This window comes from Colletes gigas, unplaced genomic scaffold, assembly GCF_013123115.1.
Source record: "Colletes gigas isolate AHSC1104 unplaced genomic scaffold, ASM1312311v1 Colletes_gigas_Sc00025, whole genome shotgun sequence".
Classification (NCBI taxonomy): Eukaryota; Metazoa; Arthropoda; class Insecta; order Hymenoptera; family Colletidae; genus Colletes; species Colletes gigas.
The window spans coordinates 2,298,503-2,314,223 of record NW_025106654.1 but is presented as its reverse complement, the minus strand read 5'-3'; the positions used below and the strand labels follow the sequence as shown (position 1 = coordinate 2,314,223).

General features: G+C 44.0%; 1 protein-coding gene across 5 annotated transcripts in view; it reads left to right on the top strand.

Moving 5' to 3' along the window:
- The window catches only part of LOC122401495 (serine/threonine-protein kinase tricornered), a 64,823-nt gene that overhangs the window by 12,548 nt on the left and 36,554 nt on the right, over positions 1-15,721 (top strand). Inside the window, exon 1 of one of the 5 annotated variants that reach the window (XM_043403656.1) lies at positions 3,002-5,106. The exons of the other annotated variants lie outside the window; for them this stretch is intronic. Within the exon in view, the coding sequence (XP_043259591.1) occupies positions 4,764-5,106 (343 nt within the window). The 5' untranslated portion in view covers positions 3,002-4,763. Of the gene's footprint in view, positions 1-3,001; positions 5,107-15,721 lie in introns of those variants that run through there. 5 annotated transcript variants of the gene reach the window in all.

Below are 15,721 nucleotides of genomic sequence, written 5' to 3'. Positions count from 1 at the left end.
TCACCTTTCCATTATGGAACTAAAACAATTCATTCCGAAATTGAAATTAAAATGTTAAATAAATTTGAGTAGGACACAGTTTAGCGAGGTTACGATAATAAGTACCCAAGACAAATCTTAAGTTATGCAGTTTACAATTCATTAAAATCGAAGTTTTGGTCTCGTTTAAAATTGTACAGTTTTGGTGTGGCGGTCAACGTGTTAACCGAGGGCCATTTTCCATAAGATCTGTGCGGGGTGTTTTCTGCGACATATTTATGGTTCCATATGATAAAAGGAATCGTAACTTTCACTTTGCCGGTTAACGAATTCAGTGATTTTAATCTGATAAAGAAATATGTCGGTGTATTCTCGCGTGTAAAAGAAGCAGGATCACATTTTATCCTCCTCGTAGTATTTATCTTGCCTCGTATCGTAGAAAGCAGACTCGCGACTATGAAACGATTAAGATAAGAACGGAGTCGCCGTTATTATAGTCGCCGAATATTTTACAATTCTTCAAGCGGTTACAATCTATTTCTTGAATTTATTAAGTGTTGGTCTCGTGTCCCTCCAAAAATTAATGGGGCCCTAATCCTTGCGAATGCGTGTTTCATTCCTGCTTATTTATTTTTTATTTCATTTTCGTGCACGTCGTACAGTCTTGTCGCGGAATGTATTATTACCGGCTTGCAACAATAGTCAACTATTTATGTACAGACGGGGGCCTCGCGTGCACGGATTGCATTACGAAACAACCGAACGAAAAAATCAACGAAGTAATTAATGAGGGGCGTGTACACGGTGTTCATTACACTTGGTAAGTTATGATGTTCGTTGGAAATTATAGTAATTTACATGGTACCTGCAATTCAATTAATTAGATTTGCTAAAACTGTTCCTTGGAACCTACAAAATACTTGTATATCACAGGCCTCCGATAAATCGAAGATCTACTTTCCCTTTCTCTATAACGATTCGCTGGGCGAACGAATCAAGCGCGTACATAGATTCCGTTTTTGTTTTAAACGATGTTGCAATTACTTAAAAGGATATCAACGAATATGTAGGAAGGCGCGGGAAGAGGCGTGAAGTCTCGGTGAACTCAATTGGACACGCTTTCTGTTTTTACTTCGTCTTTAGAACGGGCGGTTACGCTCCTCGCTCGAATAATAAATACAACGACTTTCCATTTTCAACGGGAATGATGTTCTGACTATTGCAGAAAGAAATCGCGGGTGGACCTTTGTAAAATCCAGTCTTGGCCAAGAATCCAGCATAGGTCCATTTTACCAAACGCTTTTTGCCCGATTGCCTTTAAATGATCTTGAAACGCCGTTCTTGATTATTCCAAGCACAAACTCGTTTAGCGTCGTTGTCAATTTTCTTTTCAAATCCATACTTTCTACGTTGCCTTAGCCATGCTCCCAACATTTTTATAGCGTAAATTAATTTTTCCTATAATTTTAAATCGTGTTAATATTTCTCTAGAATATTTAAATAGCTCTCGGAATCTCTTTCTATAATTACGGCGCTAATTACACCGGAGTAAGAAATTATACTTTACACTCTGCAGAAGCCAACGGATGAGCGCCTACTAAATGAATATCGTTCTTCTTTCCGCAGATCGTTGCAATAATATCCATCCGGTCTATTCGAATTAAATTTGTTTCACGAGTCGATCAGTTATTTGTATTTACGCCTTTAACAACGAAGTAACCTCGAAAAAATTTGAGTTCGATCGGATAACAGGAAAACGTGCCCCAAAGCCCTCGAAGCTTAACGCGCGCTGTAATGTCCGAATATGTGCAAAAAAAAATCCGGACCGGAATTTTCTATATATCCGGGGTGGAGAAACGAAATTCGACCCAACCACGGGAGAATCGTCCGACGAAAAGAATGAACGACGTACACCAAGGATGAGCAAACAGTGAGCACGCCTCGGATTACAAGGCAGTTGCTCGTCTCGTTAAAAAGTTGTGCCACATACATATCGGATGACAGCTACGAATTCAAATTTAAATACTTCCCTGTTTCCAATCGTATCTTCGGAGGAGTATCGTCGGTCAATTGGCTAGGTTTCCCTCGTCAAAAAGAGTTCAAACACGACTTTATTCGGACTATGTTTAATTTAAAGTTCTTTATAAGGGCTCGAGACAATTATTTTCAAGGTATGAAGGAAATGGAATGGAGGATCGCGAGGAAGGGTTGAGCATGGTTCGGATTCGTGGACGCTAGGCGTCGCGCGATCGCGGTATTCAGGTAAACAAGGAACATATGCCCTTGCGTCAGGGCGCAAAAAGGTGGGGGCGGTCGAAGGGAAGCGACGTTAACTCGTACTCACACAAGAACGCGCTTCTGTCACAGTCACGGTGCGTCAGCTGAGGTGGATGCGCGCTGGCCTCCATCTATCTTGCTCCGAAACATTCTTTCTCCCGCGTTTACCTACCTTCGTTCGTCCACTCGAGATTACCTATGGAATCGTGTCTCCCCGGGCTTATACTAACACCATATACGAACGTAAAAATTGATGAAACTTAAAAATCTTAGCAATTTATACGGAATTTAATCGACGTAACGATATTTTAGTTTTGAAGAACGATATTTTAGCCGCGAGTGCGAGCAGTTTGAATATAAATAGGTAGTCGAACGATATCCGTAAATCTAGTTGCTCGCCGTAGGTGTACGTTGAATTTAGCGAGTAACTGTATGCAAGAAGGACTAAGCTGTAGACAAGAGCGGAGTAGGAGGGAAGGAAAAGATAAAGAAACGGTTACGAAGTACCGAGTGCGAGAGGGAGTCGGGCGAAGAAAAAGTACCGGTATGGTGGGGCGATATAGCTGTATAGGAAGAGCGTGTCGGCGGCGTTGGGACGCGGGCGTCGGTGGGCATCGAAGGTGTACGCGTGCATGGAGACAGGGGAACGCGCGCGCGAACACAACACAGAAAGAGAGGGAGAACGAGCGAGGGAGATAGAGGGAAGACTACCGGTAGACAGAGGAGAGCGGTAGAGGAGCACGGAGAAGCAAGTTGGCAGAGACAGCGTCGAGAGAAGCGGTCGGTGGCAGTTCGAGTCTGTCGTCAGATCGGGAAGCGAGCGACGCTCGATTAGAATCGGAATCGTTGCCGACGTGTCCACGCGTTGTGTTTGGTTCGGTTCCTATCGTTCTCTGCGTAACTGGTTCGAGGCGGTGCGATCGGGAACGTTTGCTCGCGACGGATCGACATGGGTTAAACCGATCCTCTGACGAACGGTGATCCGACGATGCCTCGCGAGTAGATCTTCGATAGAGGCCTGTGACTCCGAGTGAAAATAGTACAAGTGTACGCGCTAAGAGTTCTCCGGATCGGGAGGAAGTGTTAAGCCGTGCAGCTTGGACGACGCTTCGTACGACCGTTCCTTTCCTTCTCGGATCGGTGTTTATAGGAAGCGGCGTAAAAATATTTGCTCGATCGTTACGCGAGAGAGAAAGAGAGAGAGAGGAGAGACGGAGCGACGCGAGAACGTTGTATCGTTTGAACCGAATGAACCGTGCGCGTCGACGTCGACGTCGAAGACGGGGACGACGGGGATAGCAGTCGTCGACGACAGCGCGACGAAACGCGGATAATGCGGCATCTACGTGACCGACCGAGCAGCGATCACCGATACGAGAGAAGATCAACCTCGACCTCGAAACGCGCCGCCGACGGTGTAATCCCGAAGAGCTTGTACAATCGGGGAATAGAGAATAACGAGGGAAATATTATTTTGGTTCCCCGGTAACCGTGCGCGATACCTAATAGAAAACTGTTTGAATTACCCGGCGACCGCGAGCGTTTACGAGAGACGCGGTCTCGCACTGGTCCAAGAGAAACCGTTAATCGAGCCTGGATCGGATCGAGCAAAGTGGGACAAAGTGCAATAATCCTACTTAAGGAAGTACCTACGTTCCGCGTGCATCTTCGCCAGACGTAGGAGGCCAACGATCCTCGGAAATCGTTGAATCGCCGATCGGTGGTCGTCGGGAAACCTTTCGCGGTTCGGATGACCGGGCGCGTTAGCATAGTATTAGAGTAGGGAAGGCTGCAACGAAAACGAAGTACCTTGTAACGTACCAAATAAATCGATTAGGTCGTCTGTCTTTCTAAGAAATTCACAAGCGAGAGAGAGAGAAGGAGATAGACTAGCGACGAGTGCCAAGAGGAAAAGGACAAAGCGATCGTTATCGAGTATATCTTTGATCGGACGCGTGGTATCTTTTCCTCGTTGTTCGTTTGCGCAAACGGCGAGAGGGGAGGGGACGGTGAAATTGTGTTTCGACAAAGATCAACGACGATCTTGCGAAATACGTAACGACGATTCGTTGATCGACGGCAAATGCGAACGGATCAGCGAAGATAAACCCTGGTTCGGAGCGATCGCGCGACCGACGACGCTTCTCGAATACGAAAAGAGTCGTTCGTCGCTGTAGTGCGCAACAAGTATACGGGAAGCACGTGACTGTTGGAGCAGCTAGCAAAGCAAACATCCGAGCAGCGCAGATAACGCGTCGGAATCGTCGACCGCGAATCTCCGAGCAACGCTGAAGCAAAGTACTCGCTGGCCGGGTTCGAAGGAAGCGGACGAGGATCGTAATCGGTCGTGATCACCGAATCACGGAAGTCACGGAAGAAAAATTTTCGTCTGCACGATTCGTGGATTCGCTCGTGATCGTCGGCTAGCCACGAGGACGCCGGGCGAGAACTGGTCGAGTTTCGGTGGACGCGATAATCCTATTTCACAGGAGGGAGCAAATCTTTGAATGACTTTCCCATTTTGTGGTTTCGTTTTCGACTCGTCCGACGACAGGTCGAGACAAATGCCAGTCGCTTCGGAAGACTGGGTGCCGCACCCGGCCAAGATAACCAGTTCTATCACTACCGTGAAGGGTGCCACCATCCAAAGCACCACCACAGCTTGGATGTCGCCGTACAGCAGAGCCTCGCCCTCCGAACGTCCACCTTCGAACAACAATAACATCAACAACAACAACAACAATAATGGTGTTGTCATACTCGAAGGTTGCAGACCACCGGCCGCAACCACGGCCAGAAGATTTCTCAGATGGTTCAGCAGACTCGGACAACCACCGATGGGAAAGTCAGGTAAACCTTCGTCGTTCGTTCTCCACGATCGTTTCGTTTTTCTACGAATTAATCGATCCATGGTTTGCAAGTATATAATATGCGGTTAACGTACTGCAATATATTATAAATATTCTGAATCTAATGTTCGAAATCTTCCACCGGAGTTTATTCGTGTCATCGTGTCAATTTACCAACTCATATATTCCGACTTTCTTGTTTTCTTCTGTCTCCGATCCAATTGTAAACGCCTGTCAAGCTCACGCTGATCTAAATGTGTTAACAGAACTGAATCTGCATTTTCTTCGAACGTTAAACCATTCTGGCAATTCGTTCGTTCTGTCACCCGAGATCGTAAGAACTATGCGCGCACGTTTTGCCAGGACGTTCAATTTACAGAGTTCTATCGTTGAAATGATTCGTCAAATACGTTTCTTCCGTTTATTTGGACGATAAAAGTTGCAACGTCGCGATTTCGACTGCGACAAAATGCGAAGTCGTCGACCTTTTTTTTCGATATTTATTGTCTTTAATTCATTTGCATCGGCAAGCAGTATATTTCACTGTTGCGAAATGCTAGTTTTTAATAAATAATTAACGTACAAATACAGTGACCCGTTAAGACCGAAGGTAATATTTGTAATCGTAAATCTATCAGTTTCCATTGCAGAAAATTGTACGTTTCGTACGATTGTTGTCTTAAAGATGTTACAACTGACTTCTATTTCTAGGATACGCGTAACCTTGGCACAGTTTTCACCTGTGACCTCTCATTTCCCGAGGATATTAAAGGTCGCCTGTACCATTTACAAAACCTTAGAGCTTACTTGGAAAATGCCATTACGTTGAGACTAATATATTGTTCGTTTGCTGGATCGATCTTAGATTGTAGGATCTCAATCTGGTCTCTTTCACTATAGGCCGATGTAACGCCATTGAAAATGTCCAGCGCAAATTCCTGCGTATATTTGTTCGCTCTAAATCTCCTTTCATATGCTCTAGTTACGGTTATGATATCATGCAACGCGATTTAAGTTTATTGTCGCTCGAAGAGCACCGAATTCTTTTTTGATCTTCTATTTTTGTACGTATAAACGGTCTCGTCTCGCGTCGACGTTCATACTTGTTACAGATTTTTCACGATAAACATAAAACTAGCGCGGTACAAACAGTAAATACGTATGTAATTTTTCTGCTTTACGTATCAAAGTTATTTTCCCTCTGTTAAATAAATAAATAATCTCCGTTTATCGTTTCGTTCGCATCGAAAATACAACAGTGCGAAACAGTTGCGGTAAAACTTCGGTTATTTTAATTAAACGGTGCTCGTGTGTATTGATCTTTTTCAAGCGGTCGAAAAACTACAGTTTCTAGAGAGGTTCTAGAAAAACTTCGAAAAAGGGTCGTGCGTGTGAGGCCAAACATCAAGAACAACTGGGTGTTGCATCACGACAGTGCGCCTTGTCACACAGCAATTTCAGTAAATGTATTTTTGTCCAGTAAAAATATTCCCGTGGCTCCTCAGCCCCCTTATTCGCCCGACTTGAGTCCTTGTGATTTTTTCCTCTTCTCGAGATTGAAAAATCACCTCAAGGGACGTCATTTTGGGACACTCGAAAACATTGAAGCGGCTGTAACCGACTAGCTGAAGACTATACCGGTATTCGAGTTCCAGCACTGCTACGAGGATTGGAATAATCGTCTCCAGCGCTGTGTGGCTTTCCAAGGAAGTTATTTTGATTGAGGCAATATTTGGTTGCACTCGTAATTGTACTTCGTAAGATTCATTCGGTATTTTAAGTAAAACAGTTTATGTGGATTCCGCACGAATTAAATGAAAAGCAATATCAACGACGTATCGAGGTCTGTTATGTACGATAATTTGTTGAATCGTATTATAACTTGCGACGAAGAATGTCTTTTGTATGACAATCGACGAATATCTTTGCAGTGATTATATCGCGAAGCTTCAAAGCGTATACAGAGGCCATCGTTAAAATTCATGTTTCGCGGTGGACAATGACAGGTGCATTGTTCGTTGTTCATTTTTAAATTCCGAAGGAAATCATTTTGCAAGAAACAACCAAAGTTGGTCCCCCTTTCAAGCTGTAATACTCTTCCTTGAACGTCGAATCACTGGACGAGCTTCGAATATATTTAAAGTTTCCATTTAAAAAATAGGATATCGTTTTAGAAGCGCAGCTTTCCCCGGTTGCGTGGGTTGCGCTGTATTTGCAAAACGTTTTAGCTGTTCTGTTACCTGTATCCTGCCGCGTAGCAGATGTTTCCTTTCATTTGTTTATCCCCTATGTAGTCGCACGCGAGTAAACGGAGCAAAGGAAGTACTCGAAGAGCCGCGCTATTAGTTCGTCGAAACTGCGTGTTCGAGGCAAACTACGACATAGGAAACGAGGCATGGCTTTGTTGAAATTTCCTTCGACGAAAATAATTGAATATTCCGTACCGTGTACGCCGTTCTATGCGTCGCGTAAATTTCTGTTTCTTTTAAAGCGACGCGCCGTAGATCGACGATTAACAAAATTACCATCCGACCTCGGTGCAGTCGCGTTTGCGCGCCAGCTAGATCGAAAAGAACAAGATTGATGTACGTTGAAAATAGCCTACGCGAACGTAATCTCGTCGTATTATAGTTAACCGTACGATACTGTTAGTCATCGCAGGTGTTCCGTGCATATGGCAATAGCCATTAATAAAAGGACCGTGCTCGCGAGGTTAACACACACTCCGCGCGGTAACAGATAATTGAAGAGAAGCCGTATGATGCGCGCAATTAATACCGAAGTATTACTGTTAACGGTGGTTTCTTGCGATTGGTGCAACTCTTTCCGTGTCGAAAATAGCGCGAGCTTCCACGCCGGCATGTCGCGCGCCGTGTCCGTTCAAATCGTGACGACGCATTTTATGTACAAGGTGGCGCGTTTCAAGGGATAATGCACTATATATAGAGGGGTGGAACATCTGGAATCGTGTGAAATAAAAATTGTTACGAGAGCCGGCCCCCACGGACGCTGACACTGTCCGAGTTTCCTTTACGTAATTTTTCCCCCAATCGAGGTAGTTAAATAACCCGAGGAACGATGCGCCAAGGTTCCTTTTCGCATTCGGAACGCTCGAGTACCAGCATATTTTATTTTGAAAGATGTACGTAAAAATGCATAAAATAACGTGGAGACCGTGGACCATTCGATACCGTTTAATTTTACCCCATGACCTTTTTGTCAGTCTCCAAGTGACACCGTATAGTGGGTAACGTAATATCCGAGAATCGCTTTTGGCGGGAGAATTTGAAAGTATTAGCGTCGTCGTTATAAATATCGTCGATTTCGTAACGAACGTTCGACGCGGTTTGCTCGTTCGCGTTCCCTGTTGGAAATAATTAACCGGCGCGGAGCGTGCGGAATGGCTGTCCGCAACCGTGCCTTTGTTTCCACGCGTAAAATCTCTGCACCGATCAGTGTCAAGTTCCTGGTATTTAACGATGCGTCGAGTATTTGGTGCAACATACTTGGGCTACCGTGACGAACGCAGAATCGTATTAACGGGTCTACCATTGTACGATCCATCAACAGGCTATACCTTTTTTCACCGCGTTTTCCAGCTATACGCACGAAAGGAAGTTGCATCGTAGGAACTCATTGACTTTCAAAATTGCACTCCCCCTGTATTTGTAACCTCGCGTCGAGTGTCGTTTGCATAACGCTTATTCCTCCTTCCTCGCTCCGAGAACCGGTGACCCTTCTTTAAACTCGCGACGTTAAAGTTCGCCCGCCGCGATCCGAAATTGACCGTTACCGCGAGCAAATTAATATTTATGTTATCGTACAATCAGATAACGTATCGCTTTTCCGCGCGGTCGTTATTTTCCAGCAAACGCCGCGTCTAACGTTTTTCCACATGAACCTTTCCGGTGCTAACGATCAAATATTTATTAATCCTCGTTGGGTCTCGATTCACCAAACTTTCGAGGGAATTAACGCTGCACGGAAGACGGATGTGCTTTGCATTTATAAATTCTCTCTTTCTCTCCGTTGTAAGATAGTCTTCAATTAAATTCCATCGACAAACCGTAAAATTCAGAATTAAAAGGCGTACGAACGTTAGAAGAAACTTGGAGCAGAGAACGTAATTACTTTTCGTTAAAAATTATTCCTAATTATCGCTTATGAATCGCAATCTCTTTCACGGCTTGCAGTACTATACTTTTACATAAATAAAACTCGTCCGTCATTCATCTTCGTTCGCATATTTTATATTGAATTTCGGCTCGGCGGTTATTAAGAGATATTTCTTGATATTTCGTGGGACCGGGTTAACGTTCGGACGTTTACGAAGGTAAATTGCGCGTGCAGGCTAGATGTCGTTATTTATTGCTTTTTCGTATTAACTGCGATCGGCGGAGGCGAGTTTGATACCGCGAAGAAATTTCAACCGGCCAGACGTGACGGCAACGAACGATAAACGAGTAATTGCGTAACGCGAGGTACATCCGAAAGCAGAAATCATGCTTCTAATGCAACGCTAATTAAGAAAGTAATCTGCAATTAATATACGACGAAGGTTGTTAATTCGTATCATAAATATACAAAAAATCTCTAATTATCAATAGATTCGTGTTACATATTTATATTGTTTTTTTTTTCTTTACAATTTTTCTTTTACCTCGACTCGTACACGATTCAAAAGCTACGTGGCGCTACGTCGAAATCGACGATTCTCGACCAAAGAATTCGAAATTCGAGGCTAGAATTCGTTTTTGGATCGATGTGGATCGCACGCGTGACGTAACACAGGTTGCATGTGTGGTGGTTTTACGTTCGCAGCCCACACGTGGATTCGCGCGTGTCGCCGCCGTGTAACTTATCACCGGTGTTGTAAGAATCGTTACAGAATTTATTTTTAAAAATTCTTCGCGTCCCTCCGAGACGTATATCAAATCGAACAACAAAACATTTCAACAAATATAGTATCGGGCAGAGTTGGCTGCTGCTCTTCGATAAATAAATATAGAATATATAAGAGCAGATAAAAATCAATCGTGGTTGCACAAGCCACGAGAATACCATTCATCGGTAGTGTCTACGAGCGGAATCTTTTGCAAATTACAAATTTTCTTCGCGACACACCCACAGCCGTCACGGCAAACCAGTGTGTCGCGTAATTCCTGGCAGGAAACACTGTTCTAAACTATCTGATACGTATAGTGTCTGGTGCTTCGCAAGATCCCGCAATTCGAGTCCAAATCGACTGGTTTTAGCCCTAGTAGGAGAATTTAGAGAGTCAGAATCTCTTAATTACGTTCGAGATACAATTTTCTCGTTAAGAGTCATTTACGGACGCAATTAGTACATCTGGGACGAAATGATCAACATCCCACAGATATTTGTAGTAAATAAGTGGTCGACGATAATTATTCTTTTTTTACGCGCGTGTCTTCGCGAGTACATTGTTTCTCTCTGCCAGGAAGCGTACACGCCTTTCGTAGTCGAAGGGGTTAACGCCTTTTAATTTGGCTGCGAATATGTTCCCGCGAGCCGAACGTGCGTTTAACGTCGCTGAAACTAACGAGCATTCCGTTAACAAAAGAAGATTATTCTTGAGATTGTAACTCCCCGGCAACCGTAGCGCGACACGATAACTAGGCCGGAAAGAGGACGAACCGTAAACTTGATAAATAAACATTAGACTTGGTGCGCAAACCAGGTCGCGATCGCTGCTGGCAACGGCATGCCTCAGAATTCGTAATAACTGCGTTACTTCGTTCCATTCTCCGTGCCCCTCTCCCCCCCTCGGTGCAATTAGATATATCCTAGCGGTAAATCTTGAAGCGTTTTCAGCTTCGAAGCGATCCTTTACATACGCGACCGTTACCGTTGGTCGATTTTCCAGCAAACGGGACGACGATACTCGGTCTTGGAGCCAGAACGCAAAAAAAAAAAGAAGAAAACAACGAATTTTCGTGTAATCAGCGCCGATTCGCGTTCCTCCTTTCGCTTCGTGCATGCAGTTGTTCGCGATACCCGTTAGATGCAAGAAAAGTGTGAATCCAGAGCAACGTGTTGCGGGTTACGGCGAACCACGATGTTCTACGGCGACAATGTCGTCCCATTATTCGAGCTTCTAATTAGTCTAATGAGCGAAAAAAACAACTTACGTAAGGTTACCATTTAGAACCGTCAATGTCTCGATTGTTCTATCCTTCTTGCTTCCCGACTTACGGCGCAGCTTTATCACTCGTCTCCGTTAGATCGTTACGATCCAGAATTTTGGGTGTAAAAGAATCCGGCCACCTTAAGTATTCGAGCGAATTTTTGGTAAAATTGTAATTTATTTTAGTACAACGTACAACGATAACGTAGTATTGAAATCTTGTGTATCTTCGATGAGATATAAGTCTTGCTTATCTTAATTTTCTTCTACGCGTGTTTGCCTTATGCTATCTCTCGACTAGACTTGTTTATTAGTGATTTTGTAACATTTTATCGCCGTTTTCAATTTGTCACGACCATCCGACCGAAACAGTCGTGACTTAAATTAACAAAGTAACCAGAAAATTATTACTATAAATACCGATGGAAAATTCTGCTTTGAGTCTGGCAAAGGGTTATGGGCTCAGCCGCGGATTTAATGTATTTCCTCGGCGTACGATGCGAAATTGTTGGATCGTAGCTTGTCGGGGCAGAAATCGGCTCGTTCGAAACGCGAGAAACTTTTCAACAACGTCGCGTTTCTGCGTTGCGTAATTCTTGGCTCGTTTACGCGTGGGCGGAGTTATACAGGATGATTCTCGGAGTCGGGACAGAGTGGAGCTCTTTTCCAATTAAAAACGAAAAGAGACCGAACGGTGAAATAGCAGGGCTCGACGAGAGACCTACAATTTTTTTCCTACCGATTTTTTAATTTTCGCTTTTACTTGGAACTGAATTACACCACGCTCCAGTTCGAAGGATCACCCTGTATACTGCTCGTACAGCAACGGTGCGTCTAAAACGATAGTTTGGAGTCGAATCACGATCAGTTTCTCGGTACACCGGGATACTGGATGGAATACTTTGTGGGAACACACGCGTTTTACTGAAACTGTGGGAATTTCGCGAGGATCGTCGTATGGAAAATCCGTTGTATAGTTGTTTACGTCTTTTTTATTTGAAATTCTCCTCTTCGTTTTCCACTCGTATTTTTCTTCCTTTTTTTCTGATCAGTGATTCGAATGCAAAGTTGAGGCGTTGGATGGGGACGATTATAGAAATATTTTTAGTAAGTCACAAATTCGATCGAGGAATCGAAAGATTACGCCTGGCTGGCAAAGTCACGCGTCCGTGACAACGGCCGCTGAAGCGCGTGAAATGGGTGGTCGATCTCGACTGGATTTTCAGCAGCATTTTTTCCAACAGTAGGAAGTTTCGTCAACCGAACAAGGTTTCTTTGTGTCGAGAGAGTGTTGTCACGCTATCCGCTATCAGATACGAGGTCATTGGCTCGTAATCTTGCAAGGGGGTTACACACAGGTGCTCGAGCTAGAACACGCGACGTGTGTGTCACCTGCTTTAAAATGTTTTCTCCGAGTGAACCGACCGTGCGATCGCGTCGTTCCCCAACGAGAGTGCAAACCGTACTCTGTAAAATCCAACGTTATTCCTCGAAAGCTACGTTCGAAGTTTATTGACCGCGGAAATCATCTTGGAACAGAGAAAATGGACAAATAAAAAACGGTTGACAAAACCCGTTATTCGGAATAGAAGTTTTTCACAACGGTTTCGATCAGAACTTTAACACAGCGGTGTGAAACAATTATTTTCGGTACCTTTTCAAGAATGTACTTGCAGCCTGAGGAGGCAGAGTGACCTTTGGCCTCTTAGGGATCCCTTTCTCACTAGGTATTTTCAATGTCAAGGAATTTTAACGTGCACCTGTTTAGGAATAGGTCACAGGCATACTACAGAATGTTGAATAGGCTCTAGATTGCTTTGCTATAGCTACTTGATGGCACAATAAGCCAAAAATCGATGCAGACCTTGCACGTGCTTCTTTTCTCTTAAAATCTTAGAAATCGTAAAATAAATCAAACTATCGCTGTTAACGACCACAAATACGTTAACTCAGCCGTTTTCCTCGGATTTGTACGACTCCAAACGAAATTTAAAATGTTTCTTCGAATGCCCAAGTCGCGTTGCTTAATTCGATCGCTTCTAACGCGGATAATCGTGCGTGGAATCGCGTTCCTCGGCGCTGGTGTTTCAAAATCGAGGGAAAAGAAAAACACGGAGCCGTCTTTCGAATTTAGACGACGCCAGGAAAGCGAAAGTACGCTTGTGTTTCGAGGCACGTGCGCGTAGCGGTATTTCGAAATTCGTAGCGAGAACGTAAAACATTAAATTGAAATACCCCGAATTGATTAAAGAACTTCATATTCCCGCGGATGTGGGTTTACGCCGACCGGAAAGGTTATCGTTCGCGAGAAATTGAAATCGTACGCGATGACTTAGGCTATCGGGATGCTCGACGCATTCGCTGCTGTTTTATCGCTGTAGATACGTCCTCAAATTATACGATTAGCGTGTTTCGATATTATTTAAACCTTTTTTTCCAGCAGTAAAACTTTCTTGTTCCGAGATAAACGACCCAAAAACGTCACGAAAGTCGATATAATCCTTCTTTTATCAACAAATCATAAGAAAACTATAGAGACGTCAAAAATTATTGTCTCTGTTTTTGCTCGAAAGGTTTTCGCCATTGCATTTCACCTTTTATCCGAGAGCAAACCTTGACAAATCTTTGACTAACGGGCATTTCTTGTTAGAACGTAATTGCACAGATTTATGAGTCGTGCTACTTTCTCCTGATTGCCTTCGATGCACCGTCATAATCGTCGTTTTTTTTTCTCCCTTCGCTCGGTGGGAATCGATGCAACAGAGAAACAGAACGTAATCTCGCAAGCGAGGTCAAGGATTACTTGCAAACGAGACTGTTTAGTATTTACAAACCGTGGTAACTCGTTGTCTACAATGATACGCGTGTGTATCAGCCGGGTCGCGAACAAAGCGGCCATTGTGGCGCGATGCGTGCACGCGCGAAATTCTGTCGCGCATCTTCTCGTCCTTATTTTATGGCTGCCCTCGCCAGAAAGAAAAACGAGTCATAATATGTAATCAGAACAAAATCGAAGCACCTCAAACTATTTCGCTCGTACTTGAGAAAACAAATTTCTAGAGAAAATTGTAGAGAATGGTAATAATGCGGGGATCAAACGCGTGCAGTCTCCGAATTATGACGGCGTAAACCAGAAAAGACTCGATACGACACCGAGGCGTCGACACGCGAGGCTGTACTTTCTCACGACGTCTACGAGAAAAAGAGAAAACGCGTAGAAATTCGTAAATATGGTGCACGCACTAGCGACGGCGTGTACGGTGGTTCGTAACGGTAAATAATGCCGCAAAACCGAGGAACCGGCTTCGTATACTCGCGCGATTCCCTCGTAAATCACGTACGAGCGTGACGTGTACGTACCATCGAGAAAACAGGGCTACGGAAACGTAAATTGCGAACTCTCCGAGACGCTCCGAGTGGCTCCTTTCGCGAAATTAGATCGTAATTCGCGTTGCATCGTCGTTGGATAGAAAGTTCATGGACGGCCACGAGTTTTCCGAAACGCAAAGTTTTTAAAAAAAAACACCAGAAGACGGTAGTTCCGTCGACAAAAGGCGAAACCGAACCGACGATTCAGATAAAGAGAAAATTAAAGCGATTCTGACCGACGCAACCGATTTGTACACACGTTGCATAACGGTGGTGCAAGCCGTCATCGCTTCCTGGAATTGCATAAACGGCTACGTGTCTCGAACGAAAATTAGAGGAATATTACGCGCGTTGGACACTTACGTCGCGAAACATTATTTTTCATTTTTTTTCTTCGAACGATCGAATTGCAAACGAACGGTACATCATTGGATCTTTGCCGATCTCTCGGTCGACGAGCGAGGAAAACACGGTCGAGCGCACCGAGCGTGTCGCAACGATGTTCGTTACATCGAGTGTTGTGCGTTCTTTGTGCACCCACGCGAAAATAATGCAAAGCTTTCGGATCGAGCCACCGTCGGTGTGGCAATTTCTACCTCCGCGGTCCCAAAACATTTTTGATGTTTCGTTTAAAGATGCGCGACGTCAAGTTCGAAGGTGAGTGACCACCCACAACCCTCCTTTTTCCTCGATTCTACACGCTTCTTCTAGTAGTAATGAAAATTGAATTTACACGAGTACATTTAATGTAGATGAAGCAATATCTTGCGTGTCTTATAAACAATTTCACGGTTTTTAAAGTTTCGTGATATTACGCGATCTTAACGCATTTCCGTCTTCTAATGATCATTAATCGTTTCAAACCAGAAGCGCCGGTCTCCCATTCAATGGTTCAAATTTACAAGTAATAAAGTGCTCGTGAAACATTTATATCGTGCGCTCAGTTACTGTGTAAAATTAACAGAATGTATCGTGCTCTGGAATAACGCGTTGAAGAATAATTTAAGTACGGTTAAGTGAGATGGAAAATCGAATAGGATCGTTTATAAAAATAATGGACGACGTAGTCCGGAACAACAGAAGGATGTTGGAAAGATAA